Below are 16057 nucleotides of genomic sequence, written 5' to 3'. Positions count from 1 at the left end.
TGCCACACATCTATAACCATCTGATCTTTGACAAACCTGACAAAAACAAGCAATGGGGAAATGATTCCCTATTTAATAAATGCTGTTGGGAAAACTGGCTAGTCATATGCGGAAAACTGGGTAGTCATATGCAGAAAACTGAAACTGAACCCCTTCCTTATACCTTATACAAAAATTAACTCAAGATAGATTAAAAACTTAAATGTAAAACCTAAAACCATAAAAACCCTAGAAGAAAACCTAAGCAATACCATTCAGGACACAGGCATAGGCAAAGACTTCATGACTAAAACACCAAAAGCGATGGCAACAAAAGCCAAAATTGACAACTGGAATCTAATTAAACTAAAGAGCTTCTGCACAGCAAAAGAAACTTTCATCAGAGTGAACAGGTAATCTACAGAATGGGAGAAAATTTTTGCAATCTATCTGACAAAGGGCTAATATCCAGAATCTACAAGGAACTTAAACAAATTTACAAAAAAAAAAAAAAAACAATCCCATCAAAAAGTGAGTGAATAATATGAACAGACATCTCTCAAAAGACGACATTTATTTGGCCAACGAACATATGAAAAAATGTTCAGCATCACTGGTCATTAGAGAAACGCAAATCAAAACCACAATGAGATATTATCTCAAACCAGTTAGAATGGTGATCATTAAAATGTGAGAGAACAGGCCAGGCATGGTGGCTTACATCTGTAATCCCATCACTTTGGGAGATCAAGGTGGGCAGATCACCTGAGGTCAGGAGTTCGAGATTAGCCTGACCAAAGTGGTGAAACCCTGTCTCTACTAAAAATACAAAATTAGGTGGGTATGGTGGTGCATGCCTGTGATCCCAGCTACTCAGGAGGCTGAGGCAGGATAATTGCTTAAACCCAGGAGGCAAAGGTTGCAGTGAGCCGAGATCATGCCATTGCACTCCAACCTGGGCAACAAGAGTGAAACTTTGTCTCAAAAAAAAAAATAGGAAACAGCAGATGCTGGAGAAGATGTGGAGAAATAGGAATGTTTTTACACAGTTGGTGGGAATGTAAATTAGTTCAACCTTTGTGGAAGACAGTGTGGCAATTTCTCAAGGATCTAGAGCCAGAAATACCATTTAACCCAGCAATCCCATTACTGGGTATATACCCAAAGGATTATAAATCATTCTACTATAAAGACACATGCACATGTATGTTATTGCAGCACTATTCACAATTACAAAGACTTGCAACCAACCCAAATGCCCATCAAAGATAGACTGGATAAAGAAAATGTGGCATATATATACCATGGAATACTATGCAGCCATTAAAAAGGATGAGTTCATATCCCTTCCAGGGACATGGATGAAGCTGGAAACCATCATTCTCAACAAACTAACACAGGAACAGAAGACCAAACACCAAATGTTCTTACTCATAAGTGGGTGTTGAACAATGAGAACACACGGACACAGGGAGGGAAACATCATACACCAGGGCCTGTCAGGGGGTGGGGAGCTATGGGAAGGATAGCATTAGGAGAGAAATACCTAATGTAGATGACGGGTTAATGGGTGCAGCAAACCACCGTGGCACGTGTATACCTATGTAACAATCCTGTACTTTCTGGACATGTATCCCAGAAGTTAAAGTATAATAATTTTTTTAAAAAAAGATTTAATATCATAAAAAAAAGAAATACTTGAGACTGGGTAATTTATAAAGAAAGGAGATTTAATTGGCTCAAGGTTCTTCTGGCTGTACAGGAAGAACCATCAGCTGGCATCAGCTTCTGGGGAGGCCTCAGGAAGCTAAAAATCAAGGGGGAAGGCAAAGCAGGAGCAAGCACTTCACATGATGAAAGCAGGCACAAGAAAGAGTGGTGGGGAGGGGCCACACATTTTTAAATGACCAGATCTTGCAAGAACTCTCTCACTATTGCAAAGAGAATACCAAGCCATGAGGGACCCCACCATGACCCAAATACCTCCCAGCAGGCCCCACCTGCAACATTAAATATTACAATTCTTCCTTCGCTTGTGAAGCTTAGTATGGCTGGATATGAAATTCTGGGTTGAAAGTTCTTTTCTTTAAGGATGTTGAATATTGGCCCCCACTCTTTTCTGGCTTGTAGGGTTTCTGCTGAGAGATCTGCTATAAGTCTGATAGGCTTCCCTTTGTGCGTAACCTGACCTTTCTCTCTGGCTGCCCTTAGTATTTTCTCCTTCATTTCAACCCTAATGAATCTAACAATTATGTGCCTTGGGGTTGGTCTTCTTTTTTTTTCTTTTTTTCTTTTTTTTGAGACAGAGTTTCGCTCTTGTTACCCAGGCTGGAGTGCAATGGCGCGATCTCGGCTCACTGCAACCTCCGCCTCCTGGGTTCAGGCAATTCTCCTGCCTCAGCCTCCTGAGTAGCTGGGATTACAGGCACACACCACCATGCCCAGCTAATTTTTTGTATTTTTAGTAGAGACAGGGTTTCACCATGTTGACCAGGATGGTCTCGATCTCTTGACCTCGTGATCCACCCGCCTCGGCCTCCCAAAGTGGGGGTTGGTCTTCTTGAGGACTATCTTTGTGGTGTTCTCTGTATTACCTGGAGTTGAATATTACCCTGCCTTACTAGGTTGGGAAAGTTTTCCTGAATAATATCCTAAAGCGTATTTTCCAACTTGGATTCATTCTCTTCGTCACATTCAGGTACACCTATCAAACGTAGATTAGGTCTTTTCACATAGTCCCATATTTCTTGGAGACTTTGCTCATTCCTTTTTATCCTTTTTTCTCTAATCTTGTCTTCTCATTTTATTTCATTAAGTTGGTCTTCGACCTCTGATATCCTTTCTTCTGCTTGATCAATTCGACTGTTAAAAATTGTGCATACTTTGCAAAGTTCTCGTGTTGTGTTTTTCAGCTCCATTAATTCACTTATATTCCTCTCTAAACTGTCTATTCTCGTTAGCATTTCGTGAAACCTTTGTTCAAAGTTCTTAGTTTCAAGTACTTAGAGATTTGACCACCACCAGGCCTGCTTTAAAAGAGCTTCTAAAAGAAGCACTACACCTCAAATGGAACAACCAGTATCAGCCTTTCCAAAAATATACCAAAAAGTAAAGAGCATCAACATAATGAAGAATTCACATTACCTGATGGGCAAAACAGCCAGCTAGCATCAAATGGCAGTATTAAACTCACATATATTATTATTAATCCTAAATTTAAATCGACTACATCCCCCAATCAAAGGATACAGACAGGCAAATTGGATGGAGAGCCAAAACCCATCAGTGTGCTACATCCAGACCCATCTCACATGCAACAATACACAAAGACTCAAAACAAAGGGATGGAGGAAGATTTACCAACCAAACGAAGAGCAAAAATAAATAAATAAATAAATAAATAAACAAAGAGCAGGGGTTGCAATTCTCGCCTCTTATAAAATGGACTTTAAAGCAACAAAGATCAAAAGAGGCAAAGAAGGACATTACATAATGGTAAAAGGATCAATGCAACAAGAAGAGCTAATGATCCTAAATATATACGCACCCCTACAGGAGCACCCAGATACATAAGACAAGTTCTTAATGACTTATAAAGAGACTTAGACTCCCACACAATAATAGTGGGAGACTGTAACATCACATTGTCAAAATTAGACAGATCGACGAGACAGAAAATTAACAAGGATATCCAGGACTTGAACTCAGACCTGAAACAAGTAAACTTAATAAACATTTATAGAACTCTCCACTTCAAATACACAAAACATACATTCTTATCAGTACCATATCACACCTATTCCAAAAGTGACTATATAATTGGAAGTAAATCACTCCTCAGTAATTGCATAGCATTTCATAGGTTTAAATGAAATATTGGTTGGCTGCTTGTTTGTTATTTTCTTCCCTTATTCCTTCCTGTCTCCATCGTTAAGCACAATTATTGGCATAAAAGAGGTTTTCAATACCCATTTTTAGACTGCATTCTAGTCTGGGCAATAACAATACTCCTGTTCCCTCTCCCTGTTTCTCTTCCTTTTTTTTTTCCTCTCCTTCATTCTTTTTTTTTTCTTTTTTTCTTTCTTTTTCTAAAAAATATAAATAAATAAATAAATAAATAAATAAATAAATAAATATTACAATTCAACATGAGATTTGGGTATGGACAAATATCCAAGTTATATCAGAAATATAGGCTCCCCATTCAGCCTTGAGTTGTGGGATGGGAGTGGGGCCACAGGTTGTTCTGCAGTATTTAGCTGGAGTAACGTAGTTATTGTCTAAAAGTTTTTGTCTTGCTAGGCTGCCCCTTTCCTGATCCTTTGGCTAAAGAGCAGGCTTTTGTTGCAGCTTTTTCTAGCTGTAACCATTCACATTCCTATGTTACCAGATGCTTTAGCTACAAGTCTGGGAGAAATTATGCAAAAAGAAAAGCCAGAGAATTCACCACCATGTCATTCCTTGTGTCCCAAAGTCCCTAGATGTGCTGTCTTCTGCTATTCACCTTTTGGAGTCTTCTCATATTTGTTTTATATATAATGTTCAGGGTTTATAGTTAGTTTTACTTACCAGGAAGAATAGAGAAAACAGATATCTATTTCATCTTCCCTGTTATGTTATAACATTTTTGCAGACTGTATATTATTTGTTTATAGGAAACCTCAGACTATGAATTCTCTCTTATCTAGGTCATGTTAAGCCATTTTCCTTTTGAGCTGTATGATCAAAAACAACCATGCATGACAGAAGCAAGGAACCACCTGGATACTTCATCCTCCAATCAACATCTGGAAAGTGGTCTGTGAACCCCAGCCTTATGTAATTAGAATGTATTTTTGTGACTGATACTATTGAATTCTTGGCAAAACAAACACTAACATTCATAACATTTTTACTTCTCCTCCCATGGTACATGCATGCTGTTTAGGTCAGTGGTTCTCGATTGGATGAAAGAGGGTGGCACGATTTTGCCCCCACCTCAAGGGCTTATCTGGCAACAGACATTTTTTATTATGACTTGGGAGGTGCTACTAGTATGTAGTGTGTAGAAGCCATGAATGCCTTGAACCATCCTACCATTCACAGGACAGCTACCCTCAATGAAAAGTTAAGTGGCCCAAATTGTTAGTAGTGCCAGTGTTGAGAAACCTGGTTTAGATGTCTGACATTTGATAACTAAGTTTAACCCTCTGTATTCTTCACAACTCTAGGCCCATGTAACTGTGGACCTCCAAATGCTACATGTGCAATGTCCTTTCCCAAGCTCTCAACAAAGACAGTCTAGCCTGCCGAGATCATCTTACCTCTCGGCTTCCCTCTAGGGATTGCTGTGTGGCTTGTAAGTTATGATTTCTAAAGTGAAGAATCATGTTCCTTGTTTTTCCTGGAAAGAATGTCATTTACATAAGCCCCAGAAGTTTAAAACAAACATCCTTATTCTAACCTTCTTAAGAATTTTTAAAATCATAATTTGGGCACCACTTTTATACTCACATTCTTATTGCCGTCTCTCACCTACCACCCATTGCCATTTCAACAAATTCCCCATTGTACCTTTCTCACCCTAATTAAAGTTCTGAAGCCAATTTTACTTTAAGAAATGCAAGCTCTAACTTCTGGAATTATTGTTCGGTGGGGGTATCAAATTTTTAAAAACCAAGAACAAAATCCAGGCTGCACTCACAAAATCAAGATAATGAGAAACAAGGATGGCACTGAGAAACCTGATTCTGTCCAAGATACACCTGATTCTAATGCTCTGCGATCCATGCCACTTTCCTACATAAAACAATTTAGGTACTCAAACACCATAAAAAGAATACATAGGAGGAATTAACACGTCTGGTAGAAGAGCAGAATACACTTAAGTTCATTATTCATTTAATAGTTTATCTTCCTATATCCCTAAGTCCATTTGAGCCCTTCAAAATACAATCTTTCTTATGGGACCCTGCTCTGAAGTATAACTTTCCGCAACTGCAAGACCTCTGGGCCAGTTTCTAATACCAATCCCTTTTCATGTCAGGTACCTTAACTATGTCATAGAATATGGGCCTAACTCAGAAGAAGGGCCACAAAGGCCTTTCTTCTCTTTGCTAAGGCTCTTCATTGGGCATCCCTGATTTCTTTTCTTATTAGATTCACAGAAAATCTAACTAGAATACCCATTTTGAAATGACCTGAGTAGTCACCCTGATCTTGTTCAGTAACTATGGGGAGATATGAGTCTCAACCCAGAACATTTGTCATACTCTGCCCACAAGCACTGGGCCAAAGGCAACACTAAAGACTCTTGTTCATACCTGTTTTTCTTTCCCTTTATGGTCACATTCCTTAAATCACAGCCAACAGTGTATTCTGGGGCCGAAACTATTTTAAAGACATAATGCAGTAGCAGTATTCTGTGTACTGATAAGATATTTGTAGCTGCAGCCAAGAACAGTAATAGAATCTTCTTGCTTCTGTCATTCTCAAAAAAGACTATGTCTCATATTTCTTTCTTTGGGTGTGGGGCTCAAGTTCCCTTGTTATACTTATGCTGTCAATGTTCCTGCCACAGCAAAGTCTGTATAATGGACAAAATATCTTCAACTTAAATATGACCCTATCTAGCTTTGCTTCCTGCCAGGTACAAATCATAGTGAATCAATGGGCTGTCCTGGGCATAGTGTCAGTTCAGTGTCTCGAATGAGACTGCCTGGGGTGGAATCCCAGCTCTGCCATGCATTAGCTCCAGAACACTGTGCCAATCTTTTTTAACTTCACTAAAGCTAGAAGGCCTCCACGTCAGACAGGACTTTTATAGGTATCTATTGACCTGATGGGGTTGTCATGGGGACAAAAAATGCACATAAAGTGTGTCCCATCGAGTTTGGCACACAAGAAGCTCTTACAAATCTCTATGATTGGGAAGACCTAGAAAATAAAGTTTTAAAAAATGTTTCAAAAGATAGTTTTCAACGAAAATATAGAATTCTTATAAATTAAATAGTAATACGCTGATCTTCTTAGGATATAAATGCACTTACTGTAATTCACCACTAGTAATACTAAACTGTAACAGAAAAAAAGACTTTTTCACATAAAATGTCTGTTCCTTTAATACTAAGTAATCACAAAAACCTTTGAAGGGGAAGGCTACTGGCAATGTATTAGCGAAGTCTTCAGCTAATGTTCTCTGAACTAGTTTTTGGGATCATCGCTCAGTTTCCTTCACTTTGAAAAGAGGATACACTCCCTAGACAGAAAAATCAAAAATTCAAATGGAAAACTCAAACAAAATGCAAAGAACTTGAATAACACCGCAGGGTTTTCGTGTTATAACACATGACACCCTATGCACTGAAATATTATCCATAATAAACTACTCTTACTTATGTAATGTACCCCAAATTGCATTTGGGAGAAATGTTACTCTGATTCTGGTTCACCTACTTCCATTTTAATGTCGTAGTTCTGGCCAAGGACGCTCCGTATGAGCTCTTTGATGGTCTGGTCGGAGGCCAGCTGGGCCTCGGACTGCAGCGAGGCGATGATCTCCTCGATGGACGTGGGGACCACGCGGGCGGGCAGGAGCGCCTGGCCGGCGGCCTCCCGCGTGTCGCAGGGCGGCCAGCTCTCCCGCTCTCCCCGGGCTCTTGACCCCGCCGCTTCCGGCGCCTCGCGGGCCAAGCTCTCGCTCCCGAAGCAGGTGCGGATCCTCACTTTCCTCCGCCCGCCGCCCGCCTCCGCGGAGCCGTCTCCTGCGGAGACGGAGCTGACCTTCCTCTCTCTGGCCTTGCAGGGCCCTGCGAGCGGAGCTACCGCCTGGCTCTCCTCGCGCCCCATGGCCGGGTCGAGGACCCGCCTGGGGCCCGCGAGCCGCGGGCTCTCCAAGCCCCTGCGTTTCGCCGGCGGCTCGGGCGGCGGCAGCAGGACCACGGGTCTTGCCGTGCCGAACCCCGAGGCGATGACTGGCGGCTTCTTCTGGGGCAGGTGCCGTAGGAACGCGGAGCTCCGCAAGTTAAAGTCCCGGGGGAGAAACGGCCGGGTCTTACCGGGAGCCGCCGCCTCACCCAGGCCCGAGGGACGCGGCGCGCCTCCGAGCACTTCCTGCAGGAGGGCGGCCGCGGACCTGGCAGGGCCTTTAGCCGGAGAGGACCCTCTCGACGTCCGGACTCCGGCACGGGAAAGGCGCGTGCGGCGGGCCGGGCTGGGGGCGTGGGGGTTGTGGACCGGGCCTTCACCCACACCCGGCTTGGAGGCCAACTTCTGCTTGAATCGGAGAAAATCCTTTTTAGTCTCCTGCCGGACCTTCTCAAGCTCTTTAAACATGTAGGATTCCTCTTTGTATTTCAGGCCAAAGTGCTTCGGGATCGTGGACATATTGACAAATTTGACCTGTAAAGTAAGCCCCCAAGACAATCATATAAGTGGTGTGCGTATATACATAAATATAAAACAAAACTGGAATCAATAAAATTCCAGCTCAGCAAAGCTTCTTATAATGGAACCTCACTGTGTTCCCTGAGGCACAAGTGGGTAAAATTATCATGTAATTTTATATCTACCTATTGGCCCTTTCACAAGAACCATGAAAAATCTCTAAAGCAGTCATTTTTCTTGACGTAAGTTTCCCAAACCCCTATTGGATTTCTTTTAACATTTCTTTAGATTCTGATGTATTGTTCCACTTCTAGGCAAGCAGGCATCATACTAAGCAGGGCTTAGAAAATCTGCAGGACCCCTGCTACAACAGAATAAAGGCCACAAACTGTGGGATGGAGCCTGGATCATTCGGGCCATATTGTTCAGAGTATTTCAACATTTTTTTTTTTTTTTTTTGAGACAAGATCTCACTCTGTTGCCCAGGTGGCTGGAGTGCAGTGGCATGATCACGGCTTAGCACACCCTCAGCCTCCTGAGCTCAAGTGATCCTCCCACCTCAGCCTCCTGAGTAGCTGCGACCAGATGTGGTATACCACATTCAGCTAATATTTTAATTTTTTTGTAGAGATTCAGTATCCTTGTGTTGGCAACACAACTCCTGGCTCCTGCCATCCTCCCATCCCAGCCATCCAAAGCGTTGGAATTACAGGTGTGAGCAATAATGTCTGGCTTGTTTCCACAATTTTAATTCATAGCCAACAATTTTTATTTGGAAGATTTTCATATACCAATTCAGATTTGCAGTTTCTCCGAAAAAAAGAAAAATGAAGCCTCTGGCAGTGCAAAGGCCAAATCCCAGCTCTTGTGACTAGACAGCTGTTTCCCCTTCCCTCTCCAGTTGGTGGCAGATGCCCCCTTCCTGACCCAGTTCACTCCCTCAAAGTGTCACCTGAGACACAGCAGCCTGTAGGAAGGGAATGTGGGCAGCCTCAGAGTGGGCTGCAGCCAGATTATGAGGCCTTCACTGCCACTCTCTACTTTTTCTGTGAGCTACTGGAAACCAGTCAACATTTTTAGCAGAAAAGTGGCTTGATACATTGAGTAGAAGAAAGAATAAAGCCTGGAACGACAAGTAAGAATCTGATATCTGGAGCCTGAGTCTGGCTTTGATAATGAAGCAGAGTAAAAATAGAGGCAAAGCAAGGTAAAACTGACAAGACCTGGCCAATGATTAGGAATAAATGGAAGCAATTAAAGCTCCTTCGTAAAATAGGTATTTTGATTCACCCTAATGAAGTCTTAGTCGTAATAAAACTTCTGTTATTCACTGAACTGTACCCTTTAAAATGGTTGAGGACAAATTTTGTTATGTGTATTTTAACTACAATGTTTTTAAAAAATCCATTATTCAGCAGGGCCAGCTAGCTATGATCATAAGTAGATTTTGAGATATTGAAAGATCATTACCCAAAGTCAGGCTAGCAGTAAATATAAATAGGGGCCAATGGCGGGTTCTGTGGCACACTTACTCGTGGGAGGCAGGAGCTGCAAGAGCAGAGAGTTAGAAAAATGAAGAGGACAGCGTTCACAGAACACACCAAGAGTAGCATTTCAAGAAATCAGAGTAAAATGATTAAAGTCAAACAAAATACAATGAACTAGAAGAATAGTAAGTCTTCAGAGAATACTCAAGGTCAAGTTTCTTTGAAAATAAATAAAACAATAGAAACACTTCTGGAATATCATCATTATTTCCAGATATGATTATCTACTGGAAAACACAGACACTAGAACTATAATAGAGTTCTGCAAAGAATTTTAATTTAAAAAATATATATCCCCCAATAATTCCCTTACACCAAAATGGTCCTATCAAAAACATAATGGACTTTGGCATGAACAACAGAGACCCTGTCCCTATTTTAAAAATTTTTTTTACTATGATGGTAAAATTTCACTTGTAATATTTTTTCTTTTCTTTTCTTTTCTTTTTTTTTTTCTGAGATGGAGCTTCACTCTTATTGCCCAGGCTGGAGTGCAAGGGTGCTATCTCGGCTCACCTCTACCTCCCAGGTTCAAGCGATTCTCCTGCCTCAGGCTCCCGAGTAGACGGGATGACAGGCACCCACCACCATGCCCAGTTAATTTTTTGAATTTTTAGTAGAGACAGGGTTTCATTATATTGGCCAGGCTGGTCTTGCACTCCTGACCGCAGGTGATCCATCCACCTCTGCCTCCCAAAGTGCTGGGATCACGCGCATGAGCCACCGTGCCCAGTCCATTTGTAATATTTTTTAAAGTAAGTATCTAGGCATAAACCTAACAAAAAAAGTACTGAAATTACTTGATTGCATTTTTTAAATTCTACTGAAGGACATTAAAGAAAGATTCAACTAAATAGAAAGTTAATGTTCCATGATGGAAAGACCAAATATTTTAATTGTATTAGGGCTTCCCAAAATACTGTATTGGTTCCATGCCAATGCAAAAATCTGAAAATGATATTTTGAACTTTGAAAGGTAATTCTGAATTCATTTGAAATAACAGGTTGGATTAGCCAAAAGAAAAAGAAAAAAAGAAAAACAGAAATAAGGGAGCACTTGTCTCTCAATGAGGAGCAATCAGATAAATAAAACGTTTACAGATATAAGAATTAGAACTGAAAAACTGCTGCTAAAATCAGTAGCTACGCTGAGAAAGTGAAAAAAATTATATTAGTTATAAAGGCAGCATTAAGTTGATGATAAAAGAATTTTTTAATAAATTGTGCTGAGACAGCTGAACAACTATTTGGTGCATTTTTTGGTGTATTTCATATCATGTACCCAAATAAATCCAGATGGACTTAAAACTTAAATGTGGAAAATATATTTTTATTTTACTTTGCTTTTTTTTTTTTTTTTTTCTTTGACAGTCTCACTCTGCCACCCAGACTGGAGTTCAGTGGGGAGATCTTGGCTCACTGCAACCTTCCTCCACCTCCTGGGTTAAAGAGAGTCTCATATCTCAGCCTCCCGAGTAGCTTGGATTAAAGCCACACACCACCACACCCAGCTAATTTTTTGTATTTTTAGTAGAGACAGGGTTTCACCATGTTGCCCAGGCTGGTCTCAAACTCCTGAGCTCAGGCAATCTGCCCACCTCAGTCTCCCAAAGTGCTAGGATTACAGGTGTGAGCCACCGTGCCCAGCATTTACTTTGCATTTTTATCACTTACCTACATTTCTTAGTTGGACTCATATCAATTCATGAAAGAATTATCTTTACAATTGTAATTATTCATTTATAATGATGTTTGAGTAGTATGAAGAAAATATCCTGTTTATCCTCCAAATATAGTCCTATTGTTTTTAACTGAAGACGCTGCTACATGAAGAGCTCATCATATCTGGGAATCAATAGGCTTTCTTTCTTTACCTAGCTCCACCACTGACTTCGACCTTGGACAATTCAATGCTATCCATCCAAAGGATTCATATTAAAAAGTGAAAATAATCTGTTGCCAGTTTTCCAGGCCATAAGATACGGACATTAGAAAATATTTCTAAAGCCCTTAAGAAAGTTTCCCTACTTTAAAAAAAATGCTGTATAATCCCCCCCTCCATAGTATTTTGGATGTTATTGTTTGCACAGGTGGCAATATGTTCATATCAACACTATCTGCATTTCTTCCTGCAAAAGGTTGAAAGGTAGTAACTGGAACAGAGCACAGACCAGAAGTACATTAGTACCTGCTGAGAATCTGACTTGACTCTCCCACTTGCACTTCCCTTTTATTTCTTAGTTCCTGCTTTCCCACTTCTCCCAGGCATTTGGTTTGCTATTGAAGTTTAACAAGTGTTCATTGTTTAACACTTCTCAGTACATTCCCATGAGTTCTTAACAGGAAAGTTGCTCTTTCTATCTAAAATTAAACCAACAGGAAATAGAACTTCTAAATTCAACAGGAACTTCTATTGTACATTCAAGATGTGTGGAATCCCAGTGCTTCATGGGCCAGTCCATCAAAGCTAAGTGCCTTTATATCCCCACCCACTTCTACCACACAAAATAAGTAAAATGACTTTTAAACAATCATTCCTGTGAGAAAATAGCCATGTTCTCTTTTCCATAGGAGTAATTTACTAAGAGAAACTAGTTCTAGTTTGGAGATACCAAGGGAAAAATAACATAGTTGTCTCTAAAAAAGAAAGTATTCATCTACATGATGTGTCAAAGTGGCAGCTAACAAACCAGGTGGATTATGTTTAGCCTACACATTAAAATGGGACAGAATGCTCTCAAAATCTATCTGTGCCTTTTCCTTTCTCTGCTGCCAGGAGGTTCAAGGCCTGAGCACTAAAGTAGTCAGAAGGGTCAAGAACCAGCCTTTTCTTCTCTCTCACAAGGCCAAGTCAGCCATCAGAAGAAAGTTCTTCAGCCAAAAATGGCTGAAGTGTCAGGGAGGACTGCCTGCTTGAATTTGCTACACCATTGCAGGTTTGCTCTCTGGTTCTTACAGTTGCATCTGTTCCTCCTATTGGAACAGAAAACCCAAAACTCTGCTCTAGATTATAACTAAAGTAGAAATAAATGGAGCAGATTACCACATGACTTGGTTGCAAGCTGCACAAACCCCTCTCACAAAGGAAAAGCAGTCCTGTATATATTAGGCCTAATTCATCAGAGTATTACATTAGGAATGGGTCCAGAAAGTAATATTAATTACCTGACCTTGACCTCTTCCTATATGTAGTCAGATACCACACTGAGAAGGATAACTTATTAAGAATAAGATTTGGGTTCTCCTAGGTCCATAATCAAATATCAGCTCAATTGACACTTTCTAAATTTCAGGCCAATGTCAATTTCCAATGCACAGTACTAAAGTTCTAAAAGAAACTTTTTAGCCCAAGGACAATCTATCTCATTTAGTAAAATCTTCAGCCTTTCAAGGAAAATAAAAATATCCTGAAAACAATATTTGCTTTTGAAATATCAGTGGGAAAAATGAGATCTGTTTGTGCCCTCATTGTCATTTACCAAAAAAAGCCTCAAAAGAAATATATAAACATATTAATAACTTTGCTAAGAGAATGGGAAAATAGTAAACCTTTTTCTATTTTTCTGCACTTTCTATAATACTGCTTTTAATCCTGTTAATATCAATAATAGTTTTATTGATATTTATTACTGATAATAAAACTATTTTCATTCTTTTTTAATACTTTTAATCCTGTTAATATCAAAAATAGTTTTATTATTGATAATAAAACTATTTTTCTGCACTTTCTATAATACTGCTTTTAATCCTGTTAATATCAATAATAGTAACTACCACTTACAGGTGCTCATTTAAAGAGATATAGAAAATAGAGAAAAACATATTTTTCAGGCTCAGAAGAGGTTTTTCTCTAAACTATTCAAAAGCTCACAGAAATTTCATAACTAAAAACTATAAAAGCTATAATTTCATAAACTATTTTAGCCCTTTATAAAGTCACCTAGAATATTCCTATATCCCTTGTGAATATATATTTACCTTCAAAAATACATACATATAGAAATACATAACAGCTAATGATACAAAAAAATACTCCCTTGCCTTTTTCTTCTCCCCATTTTCTATCTTCCATTCTTGGACTCCCTTTAATTCCTAAAAAGTCAAAATTAAAAATAAAATGTTATGGCAAGGTGCAGTGGCTCATCTTGTAACCCCAGCACTTTGGGAGGCCAAGAAGGGAGAATTGCTTCAGCCCAGGAGTTCAAGACCAACAAGAGCAACACAGGGAGACCCGGTCTCTACAAAAAATTAAAACTTAAGCAGGTGTGGTGGCACATGCCTCTGGTCTCAGTTACACAGGAGGCTGAAGTAGAAAAATTGCTTGAGCCCGGGAGGTTGAGGCTGCAGTTACCCATCATCGTACTATTGCACTCCAGCCTGGATGACGGAGTAAGACTCTGTCTTAAATAAAAATAATTTTTTTAAAGAATACATAAAAATAAAATAATGTGTGTGTGTTTAATGTTCATTGTGCTTTTGACATGTTAAAATGCTTCCTGCTCTAAGTTTCAAAAGCAATTTGTTGGAGACCCACAGGTACACCTTACAGACCAATTCTGCACAACAACATATAAAGTCTGGACAAAATATTTTGTTATTAACCTAAGAATTCTTAGGAGTAAACAAAAGCAGGAAGATTGTGGAGAAAATCAACATTTGTAGAAACTGCCCTGGAGAGAAGTTTCCAGGTTTATTGTGGTTTTTCTTCAAACAGTCTCTAATTGCAGACTGCCATAGTGCAAGTGGCAAAAACATTAATAGAAAGCCCTTCATCATTCTAGCCAGAACAATCAGGGAAAGGAGCCCAAACAACAAACATCACTGAGAAGTGAGAGAGAAATTCCAGAGGGAAGAGACCCAGAGAAGATAATCCCCAAATTCTCTCTAAACCCCACGTCTCAGACTGACCTTTGATTCATGTATATGCAGGACAAACTCAAAGTAGCACAGCAAAGGCTTAAAGAGCTGAACTGAGATTTAGCTGAACTGAACCACCAACCACAGAGTAAGACAGATCTTACAGTGAGTTTAACTGACTGGTGAACTGCCTGCTAAATGAAAAAACAGAAACATTCTTCAGAAAGGATGTGACAACCCAGACTCTACATGACAAAACATTCACAATGTCCAGGATATAGTCCAAAAGTAGTTGGCATGAAAAGACCCGGGAAAATTGACTCATTCTCAGAGGTAAAGATAATCAACAGTTGTCAGTCCAGAAATGACTCAGATGTTGAGAGTATTAGGAAAGGACATTAAAGCAACTGTTATAAATATGCTCAATGAAGTAAAGGAAAATATGCTAGAGATAAATAAAAAGAAAATCTTGGAGTGTAAATTAGTTCAACCATTGTAGAAGACAGTGTGGCAATCCCTCAAGGACCTAGAAATAGAACTTCCATTTGACCCAGCAATCCCATTACTGGGTATATATCCAAAGGATTATAAATCATGCTATTATAAGGATACATATATACATATGTTCATTGTGGCACTGTTTACAATAGCAAAGACCTGGAACCAACCCAAATATCCATTGATGATAGACTGGACAAGGAAAATGTGGCACATGTACACCATGGAATATTATGAAGCCACAAAAAGCAATGAGTTCATGTCCTTTGTAGGGACATGGATGAATCTGGAAACGATCATTCTCAGCAAACTGACACAAGAACAGAAAATCAAACACTGCATGTTCTCACTCATAGGTGCGTGTTGAACAATGAGAACACATGGACACAGGGAGAACATCACACACTGGGGTCTGTTTGGGGGTACTAGGGGAGGGACAGCAGGGAGTAGAGTGGTTGGTGAGGGATAACATGGAGAGAAATGCCAGATATAGGTGACAGGGGGATGGAGGCAGCAAACCATATTACCATGTATGTATCTATGCAACAATCCTGCATGATCTGCATATATACCCCAGAATCTAAAGTACAATTATATATGTATATATGTGTGTGTGTGTATATATATATATATATATATATATGATATAGAGAAATATGTAAAATTTTAAAAAGAAAATCTTGGCAGAGAAATAAAAAAAATAAGAAATTTTATACCTGAAAATATAATATTTTCAAAAAATTTTGACAAGGAAAATGGAGATGTCAGAGAAAAGAGTAACTAAGTTGAAAGATAAATGCACAGAAACTATC

At 39.6% G+C, this 16057-nt stretch overlaps 1 protein-coding gene across 1 annotated transcript in view; it reads right to left on the bottom strand.

The window, feature by feature from the left end:
* Positions 1-16057, bottom strand: part of TTC6 (tetratricopeptide repeat domain 6) — a 226700-nt gene that overhangs the window by 201749 nt on the left and 8894 nt on the right. The window contains exon 2 of the mRNA XM_064365726.1: positions 7414-8358. Coding sequence (XP_064221796.1) covers positions 7414-8343 — 930 coding nt within the window. The 5' untranslated portion in view covers positions 8344-8358. The remainder of the gene's footprint in view (positions 1-7413; positions 8359-16057) is intronic.

The sequence above is a fragment of the Aotus nancymaae genome, unplaced genomic scaffold (assembly GCF_030222135.1).
Source record: "Aotus nancymaae isolate 86718 unplaced genomic scaffold, 86718_ANA_hifiasm-v0.15.2.pri h1tg000062l, whole genome shotgun sequence".
NCBI classification, from domain to species: domain Eukaryota; kingdom Metazoa; phylum Chordata; class Mammalia; order Primates; family Aotidae; genus Aotus; species Aotus nancymaae.
Note: the sequence above shows the minus strand (reverse complement) of the source record. Positions and strands in the feature narration are given on the sequence as shown.